This window comes from Lygodium microphyllum, chromosome 24 (genome assembly GCF_053477565.2).
Source record: "Lygodium microphyllum isolate KBCC chromosome 24, Lygodium_microphyllum_v1.1.10, whole genome shotgun sequence".
NCBI lineage: Eukaryota > Viridiplantae > Streptophyta > Polypodiopsida > Schizaeales > Lygodiaceae > Lygodium > Lygodium microphyllum.
In genome coordinates, this window is record NC_141158.1 from 21,373,985 (window position 1) to 21,399,616 (window position 25,632).

The 25,632-nt window shown below is 42.6% G+C and overlaps 1 protein-coding gene across 4 annotated transcripts in view; it reads right to left on the reverse strand.

Annotated features, from left to right (window-relative positions):
- LOC148014906 (protein FLX-like 2) overlaps nucleotides 1-21,100 on the reverse strand; it is a 37,940-nt gene extending 16,840 nt beyond the window's left edge. For 2 of the 4 annotated variants that reach the window (XR_015688303.1, XR_015688304.1), the window contains exons 1-6: nucleotides 20,914-21,100; nucleotides 19,699-20,259; nucleotides 19,466-19,605; nucleotides 19,291-19,373; nucleotides 19,092-19,203; nucleotides 18,920-19,000 (exon numbers count right to left, since the gene is read on the reverse strand). Coding sequence is in view for 2 of the 4 variants with exons in the window: in XM_087664981.1 (XP_087521107.1) it covers nucleotides 19,108-19,203; nucleotides 19,291-19,373; nucleotides 19,466-19,605; nucleotides 19,699-20,240 (861 nt within the window). In the remaining 2 variants the exon portion in view is untranslated. Of the gene's footprint in view, nucleotides 1-18,522; nucleotides 19,001-19,091; nucleotides 19,204-19,290; nucleotides 19,374-19,465; nucleotides 19,606-19,698; nucleotides 20,260-20,343; nucleotides 20,835-20,913 lie in introns of those variants that run through there. The other 2 variants (XM_087664981.1, XM_087664982.1) reach the window with 2 other exon arrangements.
- Nucleotides 21,101-25,632: the final 4,532 nt, after the last annotated feature.

Consider the following 25,632-nt stretch of genomic DNA (forward strand, 5'->3'; position numbering starts at 1 on the left):
TGAAAAACAGGATTCCTTGCCAAGGCAATGCAACTCTCATTGTCACATCGCAGCAATGTAGGACGAGTCTGGGGGCACCCAAGCTCCTCCAACAATCTCCGAAGCCACACAACCTCGCATGTGGTGGAAGATGCGGCCCGATACTCCGCCTCAATAGACGAAAGGGCTACCGTGGGCTGCTTCTTGCTACTCCATGAAATAACACCTGCACCCAAAGTAAAGCAGTAACCTGTTGTAGACCGTCTGTGGTCCACGTCACCAGCCCAATCCGAGTCGCTCCAACCTGCAAGTACAAGATCTGACCCATCTGTCCCTGCGGGGTAATGAATCCCCAAATCAGACGTCCCCCTTAGATACCGAAGTATCCTCTGAGCAGTCTGCCAATGCACCGTCTGAGGTTCACTCATAAACCCTGCCAAGAGCCCAACAGCAAAACATAGATCAACCCTCGTGTTGAGAAGCCAAATCAAAGACCCTATCAACTGTCGATAGCGGGAAGCATCCGCCAAAGGAGAAGCTGAATGGGAAGTGGCCTTCCAGTTCGGATCCATAGGAGTAGAGAGGGCCCGACAATCTTCCATCTCAAAAGTCACCAAGAGCTCCTGTACATATCTCTGTTGGGAGAGAAAGATCCCCCTCTGAGACTGATAAATCTCATGGCCTAAAAAGAAATGGAGTAGCCCCAAATCCGTCATCTCGAACGTCCGATGTAAAGCTGACTTTGTCTCCTTGACCTGCTGTGCATCATCACCTGTGACAATCAAATCATCAATATATAATACAAACAGCACACAACCATCCTCGGAAGTGTGAACATACAGCTGCGGATCGGCCTTGGACCTCCGATATCCCAACTGAGTCTGGAGGAACGAATCAATCTTCTCGTTCCAAGCTCGCGGGGCCTGCTTGAGACCATACAGGGCCTTCTTCAACCTGTAGACTTTCCCATCTGAAGAACCAAAGCCAGGAGGCTGCTCAACGTAGATCTCCTCCTTCAAATCACCATTCAGGAAGGCTGACTTCACATCCAGCTGATAAACAGGCCATCTCCTATGGCCAGCCAAAGCAAGAACAGCTCTAATGGTTGCCATACGAGCTGTAGGGGCAAAGGTGTCATGACAGTCAATCCCTGGGCACTGGGCAAAACCCTTAGCAACAAGGCGAGCCTTGTGCTTATCCAAAGTACCATCACTGAGATATTTGGTCTTGAAGACCCACTTGACTCCAATCACCTTCTTCTTCGGGGGGCGTGGCACAAGTGACCAAGTGCCATTCCTCTCAATAGCCTCCAACTCAGCTTCCATAGCTTTCTTCCATGGGGCGGACTGTAAAGCCTCCTTCACGGAGGTGGGCTCTCGATCCTGCATAACTCGGGACATCAAACAATAATTGGAGCAAACAAGCTCCGAAGAATGCGCCTGGTGCCTCCGTGGCCGCCGCGGATCATCCTGCGGTCCCCACTCCTCAGGAACCCCCTCGATCCCTCAATCACGGAGTGTGTCACGGGCCCAGCAAGGAGGAGGCCGAACCTCCCCTCGTCGTTCTCCATCAGTAGAAGACTCTGGAATGTCCACCGGTGGTAACTCCTCAGAAGGATCCGGTGGAACAGTAGACTCTGTGTCAGAAACAGAATCATAATCAAACGGCACAGGCTCCAGTGGAACTGTAGAAGGAGCCAAACTCTCCCCTGGATCTCCAAGAACGGGATGATCCTCACCCATTGAAGAAGCCGGAACCTCCACAAACCGCACATCACGGCTAGTATATACATCCCGCTTGACGGGATCATACAGTCGGTAGCCTTGGGACTGAGAGCTATAGCCAACAAATACCTGTTTTCGGGAAGCCGCTTCAAATTTGTCACGATGAGTCTTGGGAATGTGAACATAGGCATCACACCCAAAGACCCGAAAGTAAGAAACATCTGGCTTCGTCCCAAAATAAGCCTCAAATGGAGTCATCCCTTCCACGGCCGAAGTAGGGGATCAATTAAGGATGTGGACTGCAGTAGCCACAGCCTCGGCCCGCAGAACCTGAGGGGTCTGTCGGTGCTCCATCATGGTGCGCGCCATCTCGATCACACTGCGGTTCTTCCGTTCTAGAATACCATTTTCTTGAGGAGTATTGGTATTGGCAAACTCCTGGTGAATTCCTCTATCTGCACAAAACCGAGCAAATTCATTAGACACAAATTCACCTCCCTTGTCGGATCGCAAGGTCTTCAACTTCCGGCCTGATCGATTCTCCTCAAAGAGAAGCCAATCCTTGAAGTGCGAGAAAGCTTCTGATTTTAGTGTCAAAAAATAGACCCATGTCATCCTGCTATAGTCATCCACGATCAGCATGAAGTACGAGCTCCCACGCAGGGACTCATTCCTCATAGGGCCACATAGATCCGTAGATACTAGCTCCATCGGTGAAGTAGACCGCCGCGAAGCTGTGTGGGGAATGGCATCCCGATGCTGCTTCCCTCGTATGCAGGAGACACATGGATGCTGGCTCACCACTATATCCGGCAACCCTCGAACAAGCTGTCCACGTGACGCCTTCCGAAGATAGTCATAGTTCAGGTGACCAAACCGAGCATGCCATAATTCAGACTGTGACTGTGAGGTAAGAAGAAGAGAAGAGAGGGCAGTGAAAGACTTCAGTTTGTAAATGCCGTTCTCCTCATATCCAGATGATAGAACCTTCCTCGATTCACGATCAAGGACTCGCACAGTAGAACTGTCAAATTCCACCAAAAGACCAAGGGAGCAAATCTTATGAACTGAAAGGAGATGGTACCCTAATCCTGGTACATGCAAAACCTCTGAGGTATGGATGCCACCTCGTCCATTCGGAATAAGCTGCATCTTACCCCGACCTGCAATAGAAACTGAAGAGCTGTCTCCAATGAGAACCTGCCCACGCGAAGGTCGCAGCTGGGCAACACCATCTGATGAAGGAGTCATGTGCCGTGAGGCACCGCTATCAATAATCCACTCTCGAGATTGGGGAGCCGCCATCGCAGCATCAGAAGCATTCGGTGAAGCGTCCTCAATGACAACTAAATGTAGAAATGCAGCTGATGAGGGTGCAACCACCACTCCAGAATCCTTGGTTTCCTTCTTCTTGGTGTCCTTCAAGTCTTTGTCAGGGCAATCCTTCTTCCAATGGCCAGTCTTTCCACAAATATGGCATGTGGAGTCTTTGTCCTTGTCCTTCTCCTTGTCCTTCTTGGACTTGTTATCCCCCTTCTTCTTCTTTTGGTCCTTCCCCTTCTTCTGAGAGGCTTGACCTGTCAACGCCTCCGTCTTGGAAGCATTCTGTCCCTTTAACTGTTCCTCTTCGTCCAAGACCATAGGAACCAACTCATCCCACCAAAGAGTAGACTCTCGCCCCGAAGCAATAAGGACAAAGTAAAATGTACCGAATCGTGGCGGCAACTGGGACAAGAGTGTGATCGCCATGTCTTCGGAGGAAATTGGCTTCCCCGCATTCTGAACCTGCATCTGTAGCTGCCTTAGCTTGTTAATGTGTTCCCTTAGCGAAGAAGACTTATTGACGGACAAGGTCCGCATCTGTACCTCCAAAGAAACCCTCTTCATCAAGGTCATCCGATTGTACATTTGATCAAGCTCCAGCCATATCTCACGAGCCACCGTCAAGTGCTCGATGTGAGCAATCACGGCTGTAGTGCATGATAGAAAGAGAAAGGATCGAATCCTGGCATTCAGTTTGTCCCAATGAGACTAGGCCCTGGCCAACTCCGCACGAGCATCGGAAGAGAGTTTGGACTCATCTCTTACCGAAGGCCGGTCAATATCTTCCTGGACCAACTCCGCCAAATCATAGGACTCAAGAATGGCCAACATCATAACGCGCCAAATGCGGTAGTTGTCGCCGTCGAGCTTCTGATCTGTAGGAAGAGCCGGTAAGACAGGCACCTTCCGGTCCATAATCGCCTGGAACTCCAAGTCCATCTCTGTAGACATCTTCACCTGCAATGCCTTCTCAAACGCAAAAGCAGCCCCCTCTGACTGAGTAAACTCAGCCTGCTAAGGCTCTTCCGCGTCCCGAAGCTTCTTCACCCGCCGGAGGCGATGAAAAAGCAAAACCTGCACTTTTAGGTTGAAAACTCAAACTTCCTCCGCGTCAAACAGCAGTAAACAGCAGCAAATCCACCACATGTACTCCTTTCCTGTGCGCCCACACTCGTTTCAGCCTTGTTCCAAGGCGCAGCCCTCCTGTCTACCCTTAAACGCAAAAAACGCAAATTTGTGTCGCAATGGAAACTCCTTTTCAGGTTGATTCTGCGCTCAGTCAGCCCTCAAACACTGCTCTGATACCATGTCAGAGTGCAGCGGTGCGGAAGCGTAGGACTGAGAGAGAGAGAACGCAGAGAGAAAAAGGGAGAGAAAGAGACAGTGTACAATGAACATCTGCTGTATAAAGAATGCTGAATACAAAGATATACACGGGCGCAGTGCGCTGGACTGCGTGTCTCCACCTTGACGATGCGACCTGCTGTCCACCTTGAAGTCTGCTGCAGTCTGCACTGTCTGCTGTCTGAAATCTGTGAACAGAGACAGAAATCTGCACGGCACCGGTCTGTAATCTGCGACAGAGAAGAATGGGTAGACTGCTGAAGTCGTCGACAATAAATAGGCGAAAAACCACCCAGAACGGGGCGCCAGAAATAGGGCGCAGCCTAGTAAAAACGGCTGCAGGCAGTCGGACTGCCACGTGGCAGTCCGACTGCAGCTGCTGGTCCGACTGCTGCTGCTGACTGTGCAGCTGCCTAAACAGGCTATGATCTCTAACACTTATTGCCTGAGTTTCATTCTCAACTTCAGCATTTTGACTTAGCATCAGAGCAATGGGCACACTTGACTGACCGCTATGCGGCTCAAGATAGAACCCGTTGTATAAATCTTGACCATGAGCTCCAACTCTTTAAAATCACTGACTGGGATGACTTGAAAGTCAAGTTGGCTAAGTATCGGCGACTTCTTGCTGAATTCTCCACTACGGGGACTCCCAGGTCCTCTAACGATCAAGTCACATGGTTTCTGAACAAACTCCCCAAGAAATACTTCAATTTTGTGGAAGGTATAGTTTCAAAGCCTACCATGTCTACTTTCTATGAATTTGAGTATCAGTTGTTGCGTTACGCATGATTGTTCGATCAATTTCATATGAACTTTTCCTCAAAGGGAGCTCTTGTTGCTCATTCTCAGAAGGGGCATCAAGGGAAGGGCAAACAAAATCAAACCTCCACTCAAAATCAAAAAAAAAAAAACAATCCGAGAAATCACAAGGAAACTCCCAGTCACAACTTAAACAAGGGTAGCAAAATGTACCTAAAAAGAATAGGTATTGTTAACATCGTCAAAAGGCTGGTCATTTTGACGACGAGTGTTGCTCAAAGACCAAAGGCACAACACCCAAATCTAAGTCTCAAACCACTGCCTCTCAATCAGGCAACCCCCAACAGGGGAGGCAAGGTAATGGCAAGGGGCAGTTTAAAGATCAAACTCATACTGCCACCGCTCAACCACCTCAGTCGACAACATTCTCAACTCCATAGGGGTTGTCTGACTGGTCTGCAAAGGCCCACATCATCTCCATAGAGACATCAGATGCGAGTCTCATCCACATCTGTGAGTTGCCTCCTGACGAGGTTACCGCAGAGGCCCACTCGTTGCAACCGAGCACTTTAGCTCTCCTTTTTGGATTGTGGACAGTAGAGCTATACATCATATGACTTCTATAGAGGACATTTTCCGTACCCGAGCTCCTGCAGCCAGGCGGGTCCGCGTGGGAAACAACTCGATCAAGATTCAAGCTCAAGGTAGCGTTAGTTTTGCCACTGACAAGGATCCGAATCTAGCTTCGCCGGATGATGTATACCATGTCCCCCAGCTTGGGGTGAACTTGTTATCTATTCAACAGCTTTGCCAATTGAGACAAGCAGTTTTCTCCACAGCGGCCACAGTCGAGATCCTTAACTCCCAAACTGGTTTAGTTATTGCTCACCATAAGACACAGCCTAATGGCCTTTACCACGACACGCCTTTTGACCGACCCAATAGTTGAGGGCTCCGTGTTCCATAGCTTCCAGGCACTAGCCACATCTCGGGAGCCTACGAACAATGAGCGTCTTTGGCACTCACTTAGGGTATCTTAGTTATGACTCTCTTTATGAGTTATCTCGCCATTGACTGGTTGAGGGTCTTCCCCGCCTAAAACTAGCTCACGATGTCTGTAAAGCTTGTCAGCTCGAAAAGTAGCACCGTACCCTATTCTCTCAACAATCCACACATCGTGCTAAGGAGCCTCTTAGATTGATTCATGTTGATCTTTGTGGGCCGACATCCACTACCGCCTTGAATGGCGCATTGTACTTCTTTTTTATAGTGGATGATCATTCTAGATACATATGGATGTACTTCCTCAAGCATAAGTTAGATGCTTTCACATATTTTTATGTTTGGATGTTGCCGGCTTATACCCAGACTAGTCGTCGTGTTGGTTGTATAAGGAGTGATAGCGGTGGTGAGTTTATCTCCCACGAGTTTTTCGAGTTTCTATTGAAGCATGGCATCTCTCGCCAGCTCACCTCTACTAACTTCCCCTCTCAAAATGGAGTCATAGAGCGTAGAAACCGGACAATCATGGAGATGGCACACTCTATGTCGTTTGCAGTAGAGCTTCCTGAGCGCCTTTGGGTCGAGGCTGTTAACACTTCGGTGTACATCCTCAACCGGTACCCGACTGTGGCTCTTCTACATAAGACCCTGTACGAGGCATTTTTTGACTCTTGGCCTGTCATTTCCCACTTCAGAGTCTTCAATGTCGAGCCTACACACACACACATGATGATAAGATAGGAAAGCTTACTCTCCGAGCTGATCTCCTTATTTTTGTCAAATATTTCTCTGAAGCGAAAGCCTATCGTTTGTTCGATCCTCGAACAAACAAGGTGATCGTTAGAAGGGACATCGTGCAATCCTTTGCACAGGATTCCGATTCTATTCCTCCTTCCACATCATCAGAGATTGTGCCTACTAAGCCTGGTCTACTTCGCGCTCTTGACATTCCTGCAGATTCTTCATCTCCCATGCCCCCTCCACGAGACCTGTTACCTTACTGGTACCAACAAACCATGCGGGATTCGGGGATCCTACCACCAGATTCTACTCTGAAGGGACCTAGAAGATCTATCCGGTTTGCTCCTTAGGCTTCATTTGCATCATTGTTAAAAGCCGATTACATACCGCATTTTGAGCTGGATACATGGCAAAAGGCTCTTCAGTACCCTAAATGGCGAGAGGCCATGGAGAAGGAGCTAGAGAGTATTGACCGAAATGAGATTTGGACATTGGTGGATCGTCCAAGCCACAAGAAAGTCATCGGGACAAAGTGGATTTTCAAGTCTAAGCTAAAAGCTGATGGGACTTTAGATAAGTACAAGGCTCGTCTTGTTGTGCAAGGGTTTCGACAAAAGCATGGCACTGATTATCAAGAGACCTTTGCTCCTACTGCGCGGTTGACATCTTTCCGCCTGCTTCTCGTACTAGCAGCTCATCACGGTTGGCCGATATATCAGATGGATGTCAAGAGTGCCTTCCTGAACGGTAATTTGGAGGAGAAAGTCTATGTGGAGCAACCACCAGGCTTTCCTTCATGGAACCTGAGGGATAAGATGTTCCACTTGCAGAAAGCTCTTTATGGGTTGAAGCAAGCACCGCGATCTTGGTTCCATAGGATGGATGAGTTATTACGGACTCATGGATACCATTCAACTCCTTATGACCCAAACTTATATATTCGATCTATTACAGAGGAGGCTAGCTATATCCTGCTATACGTTGACGACTTACTCATCGCAGGCTCAGATTCTGCTGCCCTAGCAAGCATCAAGGCAAAGCTTAGTGCTACTTTTGAGATGACAGACCTTGGTTTGTTGTCTTATTTTTTAGGAATGGAGATAGTTCGTTCTACGGGATGTATTTTTGTGTCACAGCAGAAGTACGCACTTCAACTACTAGAATAGCACACTTTGGATCAGACACGGCAAGTGGCCACACCTCTTAATCCTATTGTCCACTTGTTGAAGGGTACCCTAGGACAGCCCTTTGATGCACATACCTATCACCCTGTTGTAGGAAAACTTCTTTGGTTAATTCATACTAGGCCAGATTTAGCTTCCTCAGTCAGTATTTCACATCACCTAGGATATCACATTGGATTGCATATCTTCGTGTGTTGCGTTATTTACGATGTACTTATTCTTATGGGCTGACATATGGTTCTGGTTTATGTTTGCAATGCTACACTGATTCTAATTGGATCCCGACACTAACGTTCTCACGACGGCTACCTCTTTACCTTGGGCACGGCTCCCATTTCTTGGTCAAGCAATAAGCATGAGACGGTGGCGGCTTCCACGGCCAAGGCTAAGTACCGGGCTCTCTTCAATGGTACCACCGAGGCCATCTACCTGAGGAGTTTACTGGCAGCACTTCATTTCCCATGTGGCTCTCCCACCGTTGTCTACTCCGACAACCAGAGTGCCATTGCCCTTGCAGGCAATCCAATCATTACACCATGACGCAGCATATGAAAGTCCACTTCCATTTTTCCAAAGAGCAAGTTGAGCTAGGTACCATCCTCCTAGAGTTTGTGCCTACATCCGACAATTTTGCAGATATTTTGACCAAAGCAATCAACCGGCCAGCCCTTCAATACCTATTAGCTAGGATTGGTTAGGTACACCCTCCTCTACTTCTTCAGCTTGACGGGGAGAGGATGCTTCCCTCTTGCTTTCCCTTCCAGTTTGAGAGGGGTCAGCTTCTACTCTTGATAGTGATAATGATGGTGCTTACCATTTTTAGGCATTCATTCATGTATTGTATTACGGGCATTTGTAACTTCATCCGCACTGTCAGGATGACTTGATTGTAAAAGGACGCTTGGGCAAGTAAACAATTCTCTTGCGAGGGCACTGTCCAAGTGGCACTATTGCATTGCATCTTGCGTGGGCATGACATCTTGCATCACCCTTTTGCATTACCCCATGCATTGGCATTCTGTTCATGTAAACATGCATCTATGCACATTTATCCATTTTCGATCTTTTGAAGTGATCAACTCTGGATCCACCATATTCGTGGCAATCTCCAAGGCAGGTTTTCCTTAGCTTGCTTGCCTGCTTTGCTTGTCTTACTTGCTTCACATATTTGCTATACCCTCAGTCTTTTTCCTTCTTCACCAGCACCCAGTAATAGTAGGGATAGTGTGCTTGTTTTATGAAGATCTTGGGTCAGACCATCCTTTATCATTCTCCCATTTGGGGCACGGATACTCAAAAGGTCGAAAATTTGAACCCACACTTAATGTTAAATCTAGAGAATTCCCAAATTCCCAAAAAAGAAAAAAGCAGTCCTTAGCTGATTCCATCCGCCTTTGTAGGGCTTGCTAGGCCACTGGGCAGCCGACGAGCATCCTTTGTCCCATGCCCTGTCCTCTCTGGGGTGATCACTTGGGCTCCCTTGGTAAGATAATCATCATCTCTATAGTCTTAGTAGGCCATTGGACAGTCGAGGCGCATCCTTTGTTCCATGCTCTAGCTACTTTGGGATGGGACACCGGGGTAAAAGATCTTTCTCATGGCACTGTTGTTGGGCTTGAGAGGGGTTATTGAGCTAAAAATACATTAGCTTTACTTAAACAGCCCCAAAACTTGATTAATTAATGAAGAAACCTAGTTTATTTAAAAGAAACGTGATCCTAGAGAGTTTCCATGTTCCATACGCACAAACCCACTTGGGAGGGCCCAAACTTTCTATAAATACGTATGCTGCCCTCCATTCAAAAAAGAATCCCGTTTTTGCAGATTTAGGTGTTTCAGCTTGCTAACCAAACCCCATTCGTGGAGAACATCTTAGCTGAAGCTGTCCATTGCTGTCTACATCAATTGGTGCCTAATTTCCAATCCTCTTCACGCAGTTTGGAGCTGATCCCAGCCAAGCAACTGCTATTCCTGCACAGACCTGCTACCGTACAGCCTGCCATGTCATCATAGCCTGCGTTTTTAGTATTTCTCTCTCCTCACTGTCATCTGCATCAGATACAGCTTCAATGCTGCATTTGCTGGTGTTTTACATCCGGAGGCTGCTTGCTACAGCCTGCGTTATTAGTCTTTCTCTCTCCTCACTGCAGTTTGCATCGAATCCAACTTCTCACTACTGCATTTGCTAGTGTTCGACATCAGAGGCTGCCTTGCTGCAATTCGAGATCCGTTCAGAGTACAACACACTCTCCAACTCATTACCCCTGCCTCGATTCTTGAGATAAAGGAGTTCGAGGTTCAGTATTCATTCACTGCATAGTGTGTTTGATGCATGAGCATTGTATATACAGCAGTTACATAACTTCAGTTATTTTCTGTGTTCATTGTCTCTGGGTTGCCCTAACCCTAACTGTGTTTTTTTATTAGTCTGTGCTTTGTCGTACGATTGTTATTTGTGTTTCTGTGTCAAGAGTATTTCTTTACAAAGACTACCCAACAAAATACGACACTTACATAGCTAGTCGTGGTAAAATGTACAAAAAAGATGGAAGCCTCGTATTGGAAACAACTTGTATATACAAGCACCCTTTCAAGCACTTACACAAGCAATTGCAATCCTTTTCTAAGCACGACTCTAAAAGGAGTCTTTATCATCACAAACAAGTGCTTGCTCCGTAACTAAGACTCTTCATTGAAATCAATAAGATTACTACATGCAACTAAGCCATTAGAGGTTACTAAATTGTCCATCTCTTACTTACCCACCTACATTGGAAAGCCTCCAAAAGAAGAGTAGTCATGGGCACAACACATTGATAGGGTTCCCAGCTTAGACACTATGATAGATCAAGTCAATAGAACCAATGCCCCATGTGGACTTAATACTTGGGTCATGTTAAAGAGTAAATGAAGATAGTAGACTAGACACTCATGACACCTTGCATGAAATGGTGGATTGATAAGGGCCCCTTTTGCAAGGAACTACCCTAAATAAGAACCCAAATGGGACTAACAATCCCCTTCGCCAAAGCCCAAGTAGAATCTTCTAGCCCAAGGCTAGGAATCTTACCTAGGTGAGCCATTGTCAACAAGTTGATTGGACCCACCCACATGCAATTTAAGTCATTCACATGCATGTGGGTGGGTCCAATCAACTTGTTAACTATTGAGTGCACACACTATTCCCTACCTAAAATCTATCCAAATGACCATCAAAGCTTGTAAGAGCAGATAGGTGAGCAAAGCCATCAACATCAATTGCATCTTCAACTTGCTAAAACTAAGAAAGTTTCATTCACTCTTCGTACTTGTGCTTAATGATTTCTCTCATGATCACTGTCTAAGCAATAAGATCAAATCTCGATCAATCTTCACAGAAAACATCAACTAAATCACTACATAACATGATACCCATTCACAATACATACCAAAGTGAGTATGTTCATCCACAACATTGACACTTTGTTCCTTATAATTGCTTCACTGAGCATTAGTCCCAATAAAATGTTGTTTTACATAGTTTTGGAACGGCATGGATTTAATAAAAGATACGTTTTACACAGATATGCATATGAGTACATTTACAAGGTACAATATAAATGTCAATAAGTAGATGTGTGTATGTCCACACATACTAAAGTATGTTTCTAAGTGTATAGTACATCTAGTATAATAATAGAAGCACTTAACAATGCCTAAAATTCCATATTGTAGTTTACAAGCATACACAGACATACAAGTGTAATTTGCCCACAATAACATTTGTAAGTGTGTGTGAATATGCACATTTTAGTTTGTCTGAGTTCTTAAACTAGAGACATCATAATCTTTAATAGTCACAAAAAGCTAGTGATCTTGGAACTCTTGACAAAAAATGTGACCACGAAATGTGGAAGTATATCCATTTTGCCTATATATCCACTTGTCAAGGCATGTGTGAACATAGCCTCATGTACATATGAATATATGCATTTGTACACATAGGTACATGCATGCATCTAACAAACAAAAAAGGTGTGGTGAACATACGGCTACCTATATATCATACATGCATGTAAAGCTATGTTTATCTATGCATGCACGTACATATATATGTGCACACAAACATGTACATACATATTTGTGCATGCATAAATATTTGGTCGTGTCTGCATCCATATACAAAAGCATCTGTTTCTATCAATTTGTATAGGCATGCATTATATATTTATTAAGTATTTGCGCACGTAAAATCCATTAAACCAAACAACACATTTTGGTAGAATCCTCATATAGTTTAGTCACAATTTTAAAAATGTGCACATACATCTACAAGGATGCCTATATTCATCTAAGCAATCTATACTGTATATGTATTTATGCATAGCTATTTACACTTGTGTACCAAGTGAAAAGCCCTTGAACATCTCCCAAATTTTCAACCTTTTTTGGGAAAGCATATACATAAAAGCGTGAAATGTGAAGATAAAAAATTGAGTTGAGCGGTACTACGGTGATCGAATAAGCATACAATATCAATTCAATGGGAAATCTAGGTACTATTTATATCCCTTGAAAGATAGTAAACTCTCAAAAGCAACCTGAAGAAAACAAGTCAAGCCTTTGAAAGTCATTAGTTGACCCTAAAACGCTTCCAAACAAGATCATGAAAAATCAAAGAGTTGACTGGAAAAGGGGTAAAAGCTTACATAGAATGGATTAGAAAGTAAACCACCATATTTAGAACTGATAAGCACTTTTAAAATTGCACACCATGAGAACATAGATATCCAACCAAGTGATGCACCCTAAGACTGACTTGAACCCACAAACTTACAATTGTGAGCCCAAGTGCTAACCGCTAGACCATCACCTTTAGGACTAAGATTGCGCAAACTAAGATTGCATAAACAAGGTAGATATCAAAACTCCAAAACTGCAGTTTGTTGAAGAATTGCTGAATGAGATCTGCAGAAGGGATGACTTTTAACAAGTTCAGGGCAAGCCATGCCAGTAGGCAGATAGAAGACCCATGCATATAATTATTTGTTTGCTGGCAGATATCTCATACTCCCAAGCTAGGAAACCCATTTCCAACTTTAAGACTGTCACGAGAGTACTATTCACAATGCTGCCTATAATGCCTTATCACTTGAACTTTGATGAATACAGCCAAATCCCAGGATGCAGAGCACATTTGTTAATAGTAGGTTTGTCCATAAAAGACATAGAATGGAAGAACTCTGATCTTATAGGCACAGAACCTGTAAAGCTGCAAAGTAAACTGCAAAGTCAAACCAGGGAAGCACGCAGAAACATAACAGCAAAAAGGATATCCACTAGATACCAGTGGGTATCACCTAACTAGCTATTAAAGATACCCATGACAGACATACAAGTCAACCGAACAGCTTAGAATTTGCTGCAAATTAGCATGACCTATCAGGACAGAATATCACAATCACTTAGTTGAATTTCAGACTTTGGCATGTCCTCGGTCAATCTCCACTGAGATGTCCTTTCTAAACCACCTTTCTTCTTTCCTTGGCGAATTCAGAGAACCAGCTTAGGATACTACACTAACATATCAAGGGACTGGTGTAAGTAATTCTCAAGTAGCAGACAACACCTAGGCAAGAGGCTTCAATAAGTAGCATATGGACCAGATAGATTGACCCTGAATCTAACATGATCCAAAAAATAAGAATACAATGAGCTTTCATGGTACTGATTAAGAGCACAATGCAATTCGGATTGGCATGCTATGAGCATCCGCATGTCCCATAACCAAAGAGAAGTAATCCAAAGAAAGACCCCTGAGATACCATGATTTTCAAACCCATGTGTGTCACATGGTGAAAAAGTCAAGTAAATTAGTCTTTCTTGTTTTAATACAGATAAGGACCAATGATGCATCAAACATGTGCATATTGCTAAGTAAGAGAATCCAATGGTCGATACATAAGTTAGTTCTGGTAATATATGGTCACACAAGTTTGCCTATGCACAATTTACAATGTAACTAAGTTCAATAAAGCATTCCACTTTTAAGGTTCCTTTTTGAAACATGTAATGTTCAACTAAGTTGTACTCTTGTTAGATTTGCCCCTAAAATCTTCTTGCTATACTGAAGGAACAGAAAGCCTTACTGATTTTTCCCATGGCGGCTTGAGTTCTCCTCCTCTGCTCCAGGTGATTGCAAAGAGGAACTAAAAGCTTGTCTCATAAAACCATAAATAAGACCAATACAATACTCAACACAGGAAATTGACTACCAATAACATGTTTTTATGAACCTAAAGAGAAGGCAATAATAGTTAATCTAATGCTAACGATACAGCTCAATTTAGCAATCTCACATGGCTCCCAGGAAATAGAGCATCCCGCTTCTATGGATAAGCTTCAACACGGTACAAAAACGCTGCAGCTCCTGGCTCTAGCTCAGGATCAAGAGTATTGACATATAAAACAACCAGACCAAAGATACAGTGAGCTAGCATAAACTATCATCACCAAAGAGCCAATAAAATGTACTGCAAGGGTCTTCTAACCCACTTGCAGAGGTGTGGACTGCAAGAAATGGCCAGCCAGATAGCCACCCTCTAGTGAGAGCTACTGGCTTAAGCCTTCCTAAGCTCAAGGCTGGAAAGAACAGGAATGGTGCAGCAAGACGATCTCTATATCGGAAGTTGTGTTGGGATCTGTTTCCGTGTACATCAACATACAGCCTTTCCACCTTTACAGAAATGGTGCCAACCCCTGTTAAGCACCTATTGCTACTGTAATCATGTCATCAACCACAAACTAACTACCTTCTGACAACACCGAGTCTAACATGTACATCAGACCCTGGTTAGATGAGCTCAAATTTGAAAAGTGCCCAAAAAAAATAGACATAAATAAATTTCTCACTGTAAGAACATTAGCACCTTGGAGAGGAAAGAGAAATTAACACACCAAATAAAGGCGTCTGATTTCTCACTCATTGAAAACATTGGCAAAACACTGCAAGACATAGACTGGCTCCTCCAATATATATATATGGAACAGAAAATATTAAATCTCAATCATAAAGAACATTGGCTAGGTACTGCGTGAAATACACTGGCTACATGCACCCTGGCTGATGGAAAAGCAACTAACCACCAATTCAATGGATTAAGTCAACCTTGTTAACAAAATCGTACACAGCCCACAACTAAACAATTTGACAAAATCTTTGAAACAATCTCATAGCTAGACGAAGCAGCCCACAAATATCAAAGGGAAGGGCAGAATTTGCTGCAACCTCACTGATGTTTTGGTTAGCTAGCTAATAAGAGTACTCAAAAGAGGTGCTCGTAACGAGCACTTCAACTGCCATTGTTAAATAAGCTTGCAAAGAAAGTGATCCTTATTCAACTGCTTCAATTGCAGTCAACTTCTGTTTCGCTGGCTAGCAAGGTCAACTTTCAAGGTTAGTCCAAAGGTTTTAATTATATCTAAAACAGGCGTGTACATTCATTCACTCTGGCTTTGCTTGCATTTTCGCTGATCTTTTCCTTTGAGTAACAGCAAGACCAAGAATGCAAAAAACTTTCAGATCCTCAGGCTCACCAAGCTTGTATAAATCGGCGACATTTAGACACAAAAAAATTCACAACAATAATTTGCAGAGCTCTTCTATTTGACAGGGTTTTATAGGCATACAATTCTACCACGATGCAGCACCGACAGCTTACCTTTTCTTGAGGCAGACAAAAGTAGAAAGGTCAACAAATCTAGACACAGCTAATGAGCCCTTTTAAGCTCAAACTATGGGCCCTATTATTCACAAACGCTGGTTAGGATTTCAGAGCAATTGTTCCCAACAAGACCTTGTGACTATTCAAGCTCTCGACTGTGTGGACTGCAGCATAGATGCATCTTCTAGAAAATTGAGTGCATGTATCCAGCACCTACAGTCATGTATAACAATAAAGGCTACAGCAAACATGTGATGAGCACGACATGGTAGTGTATTGGCCTAATAAAGCTCAGAAAAAAAAAACTTTTCAGATTTGGAAAGGTAATTAGGTCTCGCTGTTCTACACAAACACAGATATACACATGCACATGCATACCTATACAAATCATCATAGATTGAAGGCACCAGTTGTAACTGATGTTTTCTTCAAATCCCTAACACTTTTTTTAAAGTTTCTTGATAGGGCCCATTTCAGCTGCCCTTTCTTTATCCCAAGATGGTGTCACCATTATGCAAATCATAATCTGATTCAATAATTTGATAAATTAGCTTCATCTTTTCCAAATCTTATCTTAAGCCACAGGCATATGTGAGTGCTTAAAGCTTCAGCCTACAAATCCCAAATCAGTCAAAAATCAGAAGTTCACTTTGCACACATACTTAGATACTCAGCATCCATTAGCACTGAAGAACTGCAGAACATCAGATTAATTACCAAGCTTCTAAGCTCTCTATACTTTCAGAAAAGGAAGGGCAGTTTAAAGGTATTTTGGAATGAGCAAGAACAAGGAAAGAGGACAGTAATTTTGACAATTAGAGAGGGGTACAGATAAGAAAGGCATAAGCAAAAGCCTGGAGACTCAAGGACAGAACAAGCCAGAACCCACAGCACAAACTATTCACTGATGCAGATGACCGCACTTTGTTGTTTTCACCCTGGCATTTACGTGGAGTAGGGCCTGACATTCACCATTGCCTAATTGCACTAGTGCTACTTGAGGCTTGCTTAGGCTGAGACCAAAATGTCTTAGTAAGTTCCTTGATTGAGTAACATAATGCAACTTTCTCTGATCACATCTGTGCACGTCTGCAATAAAGTATAAAGGCAGCATATGCAAAAGCATAATTACCATTTTCGTCTTTAGAACTAAAAGATGAGTGGATATAAATTACATGTCAAAATTTAAGTTATTAAAAACTACCTGCAAAGATTCTAATTATCGAGTCAGCAAGAAAGCCTCCTTGCAAATGCCCAGGTTTGGATAGCTTGAAACATCAGAACAACTGCCCAGCAGAATAAACTTTGTCGTTGTCTTAAAACTGGAGACTTGACCTAGTTGGCATCATGTTATCCAACAGAAGAAGCAACTCCAAATACCACAAACTACAGGAAGTAGATCCAACCGTGCTAAAGCCCCTCCTGATGTTTTGCCTCCGAATGACAGCAGACAGTATTAACAGTAAAATCCTCAGTTTGTTTATCTTTACTTAGCTGTTTCTCTTCAGTTAGGCAATCCACTTTTGAAATTGGCATAAACATTCTTTGAAAATGCCCAAGTCTAGCTTATGTTTAGACATCACAGCTCGCCTATAACCAAACCTTGTCAACATCATCATCTACAACAACTCCATATTCACTATAAGTTGATACTGTATTATCCAACAGACAAAGCCCAACACACCTCAAGGCCAGTTTATCCATAACTGGAGGAAGCCACATGATACACAACAAGGAGTACGTCCAAGACACCTACCTTATAATAGCCTCATTTTTGAAATGCACAACCAGAAACACCTCCGCTAGAGAAATGTCACACCATTCTACTTAAATGTGGGAACATAGTTATCGCAATTACAGCCTAACACTTGCAATTCCCTTCAACAAAGAAAGGCATGCTAACCTCCGGCCTAGTTAATTAACATGAAGAGCATAAGACTTTGGGTGCATACCCACCACAAGCGCAGTAGTAAAATAAGGTTCGGAGGAAACTTTCCTATTTTTTAAGAAACAATAAGAGCGTGCACGTCATTATATATAGGCTCAATTCGACAAAGAGATATTCAATACATGTGTACTAAGAGATATATAGTTAGCGATTTAAATACTTGGATGCTCATGTAACATCTTGTCATTCTTCCGATCATCCTTTTTGGCCCCCCTATCCTATGACCAAACAAACATCTGAGGTAAAAGCCTAGGCTTGCCATCCTCTCTTAATAACTTGCAAGATGTACCTACACTCTCTAGTTCTGACTAGATACTCCATCTCTAGTGAATACAAGTTCCTCTGGCTTTAAGGAAAGTCAGCATCTGCGGATGGGCAAGTGTTTCATTACCTAATGAGCAGGAAAATGCACATCTGGCATTTTCGGGATTTACACCACCAGCTCATCCAATAAGCAGTCTGCTCCATTGGACTGCAGGTGTCATGCAAGTTATAGTAAATGTTGTTGATGTCTTAAAACCAAGGGATCTAGCTTTCACTAGCTCACAGAAGAGAGCTCTAGTACTAAATGTCGTGAAAACATGGAATCTGAAGAGTAAAGCATCCATTTCTACCATAAAGAGCTTCAACACAAGGCACAACTGCAGTTAGATTCCAACTGCCAAGAGTGCTAGAAAAACTTGGAAAACTTAAGAAACCAAGATGTCTGACACCTGAAATGAGGCTGAACTATAACATGATCATCGAACAAATCCATTCCAAGCTATCATACTTTCGAGCAAAAATTATGCAACTAAATGGCAACAGAACTATGGGGACTTGGAATCTAATCAAATAAAATGAGAACAACAGTATAATATGTTGACTTTACATATCTGTTGTATTTGTAAGGGTAAAGGCCAGAAGCTCCAAATGCCACATTGTGCCAATTTCACTATGAAAAGGAACAGTTGGCAAGGAATGCACCTTTATTCGTGATGACCTTAAAGGTGCCACTTAAAAGAGTTTTACATCCATACCAAATTAATAAACTGAAGGTGCAAACCAAGCATACAGTATACCAGAAACTGTCTCATGTTCAGAGAAGCTACGCTTTTTTTTTCTCTAAGAGAAGAAACTTTACTATATTCCATCTCCTACTATGGCATACAACTGTTCTGATGAGAACTTAGGACAGTGAAAACTTCAAAAAGCCCCAACGTACTGCACCTCCATCTTTTGATCAAGTAACTACATCTCTGCTGAGTTTTCTTCCATGAGAAGTGTGCTTAACATGCCATTCTCCATTTTCTGCAACAACAGAAGTGCAATTGGTAGTGATCAGTGATTGGATCAAGGGAGAGGATGTTTTTCCTTTTGATATAAAGTAGTGATTTTGCACCTTGATAAAGTCAAGTTCATCTACGAGCACCACCACGTTGCATCTCATAAGCTCCCCATGAGGGAATGGCAGCACTACCATATGGCACACCACTATCAGCGGCAGCACCAACCTGATTCAAGCCAAAACAAACATTAGAGATTCTTCCCAATACAGTAGAACCAGAAGGCAGTAATTGATATTTGCTGAGAAACATCACCTGGCTCATGCCATAACTTTCTCCGTATGAAGGAACTGAAGAATATGCCATCTCAGATCCATAACCTCCACCATATCCACTGGCTGAAAGGCAAACACATTTACAGGGCATTCAAACCGTCACCATTTGTTGAAGACCTTGAAAGAAACTATCATGTTGGACATAAAAGGCTTACCCCGTCCTTTCTTTTCTACATTAGTCAATTCTGCACGTAGCTTTTCCACTTCTCTAGCCATCGAGACAAGATTCTTTTCCATAGCACCCCTCTGGTCAAGCAGATCAGTATTGGCATTTTTTTCGAACTCGAAAGCAGTCCTGGTTATAAGAAAGGACATGGAACAGAAGCATGAGAATTTTAGAATTGCTCTCCTTATCCTTTAAAAGTGGTTGACTGAGCCATTCTAATACCTTGCACGTTGAATCTCCTGGCGAAGCCCATCAATCTCAGATTTCATAGCTGGGACATGCTGTGCGTCGGCACGGATCCTCTGCAATTCTTGAGTTAGCTGCTGGACTTGTATAGTCAAGTCTTGGCGACTAGCAAGGAGCTTCTGGCCATCAGCTTGAACTCTCTGTAAATCAAGTTTGAGAGGTTCAAGGGCTCGAAGTTCTGCTTCCATTTTGGCAGATTTCTCTGCTATTCCTCGGAATTGCTGCTCTTTGTCAGCCTGGAATCCACTCAATATTTGTTGCAGTTGCTGAACTTGCTGCTGAGCAGCAGCTAGCTCTTGCCTCAGAGCAACATGAGTGGCTGCAAGCCTCTGATTTTCTGTTAGAAGCCTCTGAATTTCTGCATGCTGAGTGGCCAACTTTTCTTCAACATCCAAACCCAGACCCAAGGGTCTCATTCCTGATCCAAACCCACCAGGTCCAGCACGATGTCCACCAGGACCCCCCAATTGACCACGGGCAGGTATCATGGGGTGAGGAGCGAAGCCTCTTCCTGCCATTCTACAGCCTTGAATACACCTGATGGATACAGTCAAAGCACCCTATCAGTAAATAACCCAAGCTAATTCCAATTTAACAAAATCCACCAGCTTCATACTATACCAAACTAGCACGATTCAATGGTCCAAACAACTCTGCCCTTCATCGGCCTAGCTGAAGCATTTGCGCTGCTGTACTTCCTTCCAATTGGCACTTATTAAACAAGAAACAAAGACAGCTGGGTGCCCCCTACATGCCGTCACCCTTGGAATCTGACTGTGTGCCTCTGATGAACAGATTAAGACCAGCTTAAGGTCATATGGCTGTGATGAACGTGTAAATTTAGCACCTTGAAATTATCCACAGTAGTCATCACCGTAATCGAAGCGGGTGTAGCCCCAATTTGCACTGTACCACATGCATGAACAGATAGCTTGCATGAATTTGGACAGCAAGTAAAAATTGGGACAACCGTGAAGACGCCCACAGCAGCTATTGCCATGATTCATGCAGTGAAAGCACAATTCGTGTGCAAGCGTCTCCAGTTTGCACCCTCTAAATGCTACCACGTTCATGTACCGAGATCTTCCATAAATTAGAACAGAAAGTTCTAATAAACCAGACAGACGACAGAGCCACAGCCATCGTCCCGTTAAGCCTTGAACAGAAACGATGGAGGATGGGGACGCTTACTTGGACGAGATAACTTCGGCTGAAGAGCGCTAGACGTGCAGGTGCGGACGAAGAAGATCGAGGAAGCCTGCAAGTCTGAAACCCTAATAACGAGTCCCTCCAGTCGTTGCTAATGTCACATCTTTGTGCAGAAAATGGTCTCTTTTTTGTCCTCCACCAGACAACAGCTTCTTTTCGAGTTCACTGGAATCCAGCACAAGCCACAAGGTTATAAAGCGAGGACACGCACGCGTCCATATGGTGATAGTTGGCTTGGACTCCAGCTTCGTCTCACAATGTATGGTGGTAGTTGGCTTGCACTCTAGCTTCAAACCATCTAAAGCTTCGTCTCACAATGTGCTGGCGAAGTCATCAAACTAACATGCACAAATCCCTCGTTATCAATGCATAAATGGTTAAAAGGAGACTTGGACTAGGGTGCAACTAGAGTGGTTGCAAGTCCTCCGATAATTCACGTGGTATCCTCAAAATTTGAGAGCACTCAATTTACTGGGCCAAGTTTTCCCGCATGGAGGAACCTAATCTTGCTTCCTCATCAATCACTTGCTTCCCTTTTTATGATCAATGTTATTCTTCACTCCTCCTACTTTTGGCACGATCTAGCTAGTGTTTAACTCGATGATTACTTGCATTTGGATACACAATATAAAGTCCATACCAAATATCATTTGACCTACATATGGCGAGTTTGTACCAAGTGATAAGCTAAAGTTTATCCTTAAGACTTGCCTTTATGAAATAACTAAGCAGTCACATGCAATTGAAATAAATATTCTTGAGTCTTCATAGTTGTGGCTATCAACGCTAAACAACCTTAGCTCCATTTTTACCACAACTTTGATGAAATACATGAAGTACCCCCAAAAATATGGGTACTTCTAGTCCCTACATCAACTCCACCATCATGTGATGTTGGATTGAGGTATCCCAATCATTTCTAGAGATAGCTTTTTTTTGGGGCGGGGGGGGGGGGGGGGGGAGAGAGGGAGCGGGACAGTCTCATCATTGTAACAAGCCACACACTCAGCAAAGTCATAAGGCTTGCTACAATGGAGACCTATATGCTCAAATGAATGTTAATATACACATGAATTAAAAAGCTCATGGAGTGCAACTATTGATCCAAACCAATAAAACAATTGTAAGGTAACAAAGGAAGAAGCAGTGCAAGCTAGTCAAAGATCAAAACTAACACTAGAAGACAATTTTATTTTTGAAAAGATCTTAGGGACTCAAACCTCTTAGATAGGACACCTAAATCATTTCATTGAAGCCCCGACACACAAAGAATGTTCTTACAAAATCTAAGAGTCACGCTCACTCCAATGCAAATAATATTTTATCCATGCATGATCATTTTAGTAACTCGAGTAGCTCCAATGCAAATAATATTTAATCCATGTACGAGAATTTTAGTAGCTCATGTGTGCACAAAAAGCCCTACAAAAATGTTTGAAATCATAAGCAAGCTTGCCAACTCTACAAGTTTAGTGAAAGTCACCAAACTACCGTAGGTGATCCCTAAATGCCTAAGAAAAGCATTGTAAACAAGTAAAAAGGACTAGACAAGACATACAAAAAGGGCTGAGCATGCTCACCCATGAAGCCAATGTGTTCAAAGGTCAAAAATAATAGAATCTCTCCTTCTTGTGTGTGCGAACTTGTGAACAATCTCTTATCTATTTTCTTCTCTTCCTTCTTGCTTCCATAGTAGCTTGTGAGAGTGATTAAGAGAGAGCTTGGAAGAGGCTTCTCCTCTCCATCCTCTTTTCATTGGTTCCTCCTCTATTTTTGTACACATGGAGAGCTTCAGACCATAGCCATTTCTTGAGTGAAAGAATATGCCAGAGAAAGAGAGCATGTACATGTGTTGGGGTAAAGGCCAATGGCCAATAGCCTGACAGGCACCCCTTGTATATATATACATTGTACAATCATATATAAGTGAAGACAACAAAGAATAAGGGTACCATTCAACATGACTCTCTTATACTTTTCTCTCTCGACCCTCTTGCACTCCGTATATTTTGCCTCATATCCCACTACTACTTCCCTTTCAATTGATATCATAGCGATGTTCAGTGTTTATGGGAGCTCGTACTTGAAGTGAGAAGAACAAGAAGTAAAGCTTTGCCACAAATGTCAAGCATTCAAACTTCTTCTTTAACATTGGTGCTTGCTATTTGCATCTTAATAGAGGTACTATTCTCATCATGGAGCTCTCCATCTAAGGCAAATAGGTGCTTCAACTTAATGAGCCATTGAGGCATAGCTCAATTTGATTGCATTTGGGTAGAGAGCATTAGTGGTTGGAATTGATGAAAAGTAACTTGCATTTGGATGCTCAAAGAGATTGAGCGACATTGAATCTTTCCAAGAGAAGAGGACTTACCATTCTCTTCTATTTGTTTTATTCTCAAATCCATATGCAATAGAGGAGAAATCAAGAATACTCTCAAGAATTCACTTTGGGAGCCATTCTATCCATTTTGAGTAGATATAGAGCGTGTTGCAAAAGTCATGCATAGCTATGAAAACTTGACAATACATTAGTATTTTGGCCATACTTTTTCATTCGATATGGGATTGAAGTATTCTATACCTCAAAGCAAAGAGCATAACGAGAACTATAGATTTTGGATAAGCACATAGTTCACTTTGTGCAGTTTTTGTCCTTTGTTTTATATAGAATTGAATTGCTTGTTCTTAGTAGTCACTTGCCTAAGAGTGGGGATGCTTTTAGAATTGCTATTAGTAACTCCACACCCATATATGATCTTACAAAAGCTCAACCAAGGAGGTGAATAGAAAGAACAATGTAGGGTCAAAGGAGCTCTAGTACACTTATCACGAGAGGAAGATCAAATGCTAAGGGAAACTCTCATGAGAGAGATAATTCAAGGAGCAAGTTGCATTAAAAAAAGGATGTAGAATGCTTATTTTATGACAAGAAGGGTCACATAAAAAAGAACTGCTATAAGCGAAAGAAAATAAAAAGGGCAAGTGAGGATGATGGCAAAAAAGAAGAGAAAAGCAAGGTGAAGATAAATGAGATAAATGCATGCAATTGTGATGGTAGTAATGTTTTATATGTATGCTCTTTGGGTAATGTATGCTTGGTTGTTATCGATAATCACATGTCTCAGAATTGGCTTCTAGATTCAGGAGTATCATTTCATATTACTCCACATAGGGAGTGGTTCTCTACTTATGATGCCGGAAGAGAGGATGTGTCTCTGTTGTCTTGGAAACAACTATGCATGTAGTATGCCGGCATTGGGGATGTACACTTGTCACTACCAAATTGTTCTTTGTTGTCTTGTAGAATGTACAACATGTTCCAGACTTGACAAAAAGTTTGATCAATACATGAGAACTTGATGATTGTGGTTATAGAGTGATCTTTGGTGACCATATGTAGCATATTTGCAATGGATCTCTTAATGTGGCCAAAGGGTCAAAATTTAGTACTTTGTATCCTCCTTTGCATGTTTCTAGTATTAAAGACTATGATATAGCTATAAGTGAATAGCCAGTTGTTTCTTTATGGCATTGCAATTTGGGGCATATGTCAATCATTGGAATGAAAGCTTTGTGCCATTTGCAGTACCTTCCGTCTCTAAAAATTTCTAATCTTGGTTTTTGTGAGCATTGTCCCTTTGAAAAGCATTGTCTCTAAATTTTTCCAATCTTGGTTTTTGTGAGCAATGCCACGTAAAAGGGATAGTAGGAGTAGAATTTCACAATGTCTTGCTTCGGTTCATTGTGATTTATGTGGACCAATGCCCACAGGTTCATTGGGAGTAGCATTGTACTTTACAATTTTATAGATGATGCCACAAAAAAGGTTTGGGCTTATTCTCTTCACAAGAAAAGTGATATGTTGGATACATTTTAACAAATATTATCATTTGTAAATTAGTCAAGTAAGAAGCTTAAGTGCTCGAGAATTGATAATGGTGGAGAATATACCTTGCATGCCTTTACAAACTTTTATGCAAGTTATGGTATCAAGTCAGAGTTAATAACTTGTGAGAATCTTGCTCACTATGATGTGGTTGAGAAGATAAACATGATCATTCAAGAAAGGGTTCTCATGTCTTACATAATAGATATGGGGGACTGCTAGCAGCTCTTATTGAGCAAGTTTTATGCATGTCTACAAGGCTTTCTAGACTACAAGATAGATATACTCCATCTCTAGACTATGTCATGGTCACAAACTATGGTAAGTCTTATTGTTATGATGATGTTGTGACTAAGGATGACGGTCATAAGTGGAAGAGTGCTATGCAACTAGAGATGGGTTCTTCAAAAAATAATGCTACATGTGAGTTAGTTCCTATACCTAAGGGCAAACATGCATTGCCATGTACGTAGGTCTATAAGTTGAAGGTATCTCCATTTGATGCATTGCCTCGGTATAAGGCAAGATTAGAAGCCAAAGGATTTAAGCAAGAGAAAAAGATTGATTTTGATGAGATATTTTCACCAATACTCAAGATGACCACCCTTCATACGATTCTTTCTTTCATTTCTAGAGAGGATAAGAAGTTGGTTCACATGGATGTAAAGATTGCTTTCTTGCATAGGGACTTGCATGAGGATATTTACATGCAGCAACCTAATGGGTTTGTCGTGGAAGGCAATGAATAGTTGGTGTGTAAGTTGCATAAGAGCTTATATGGTTTAAAATAGGCTCCAAGGAATTGGTATCAT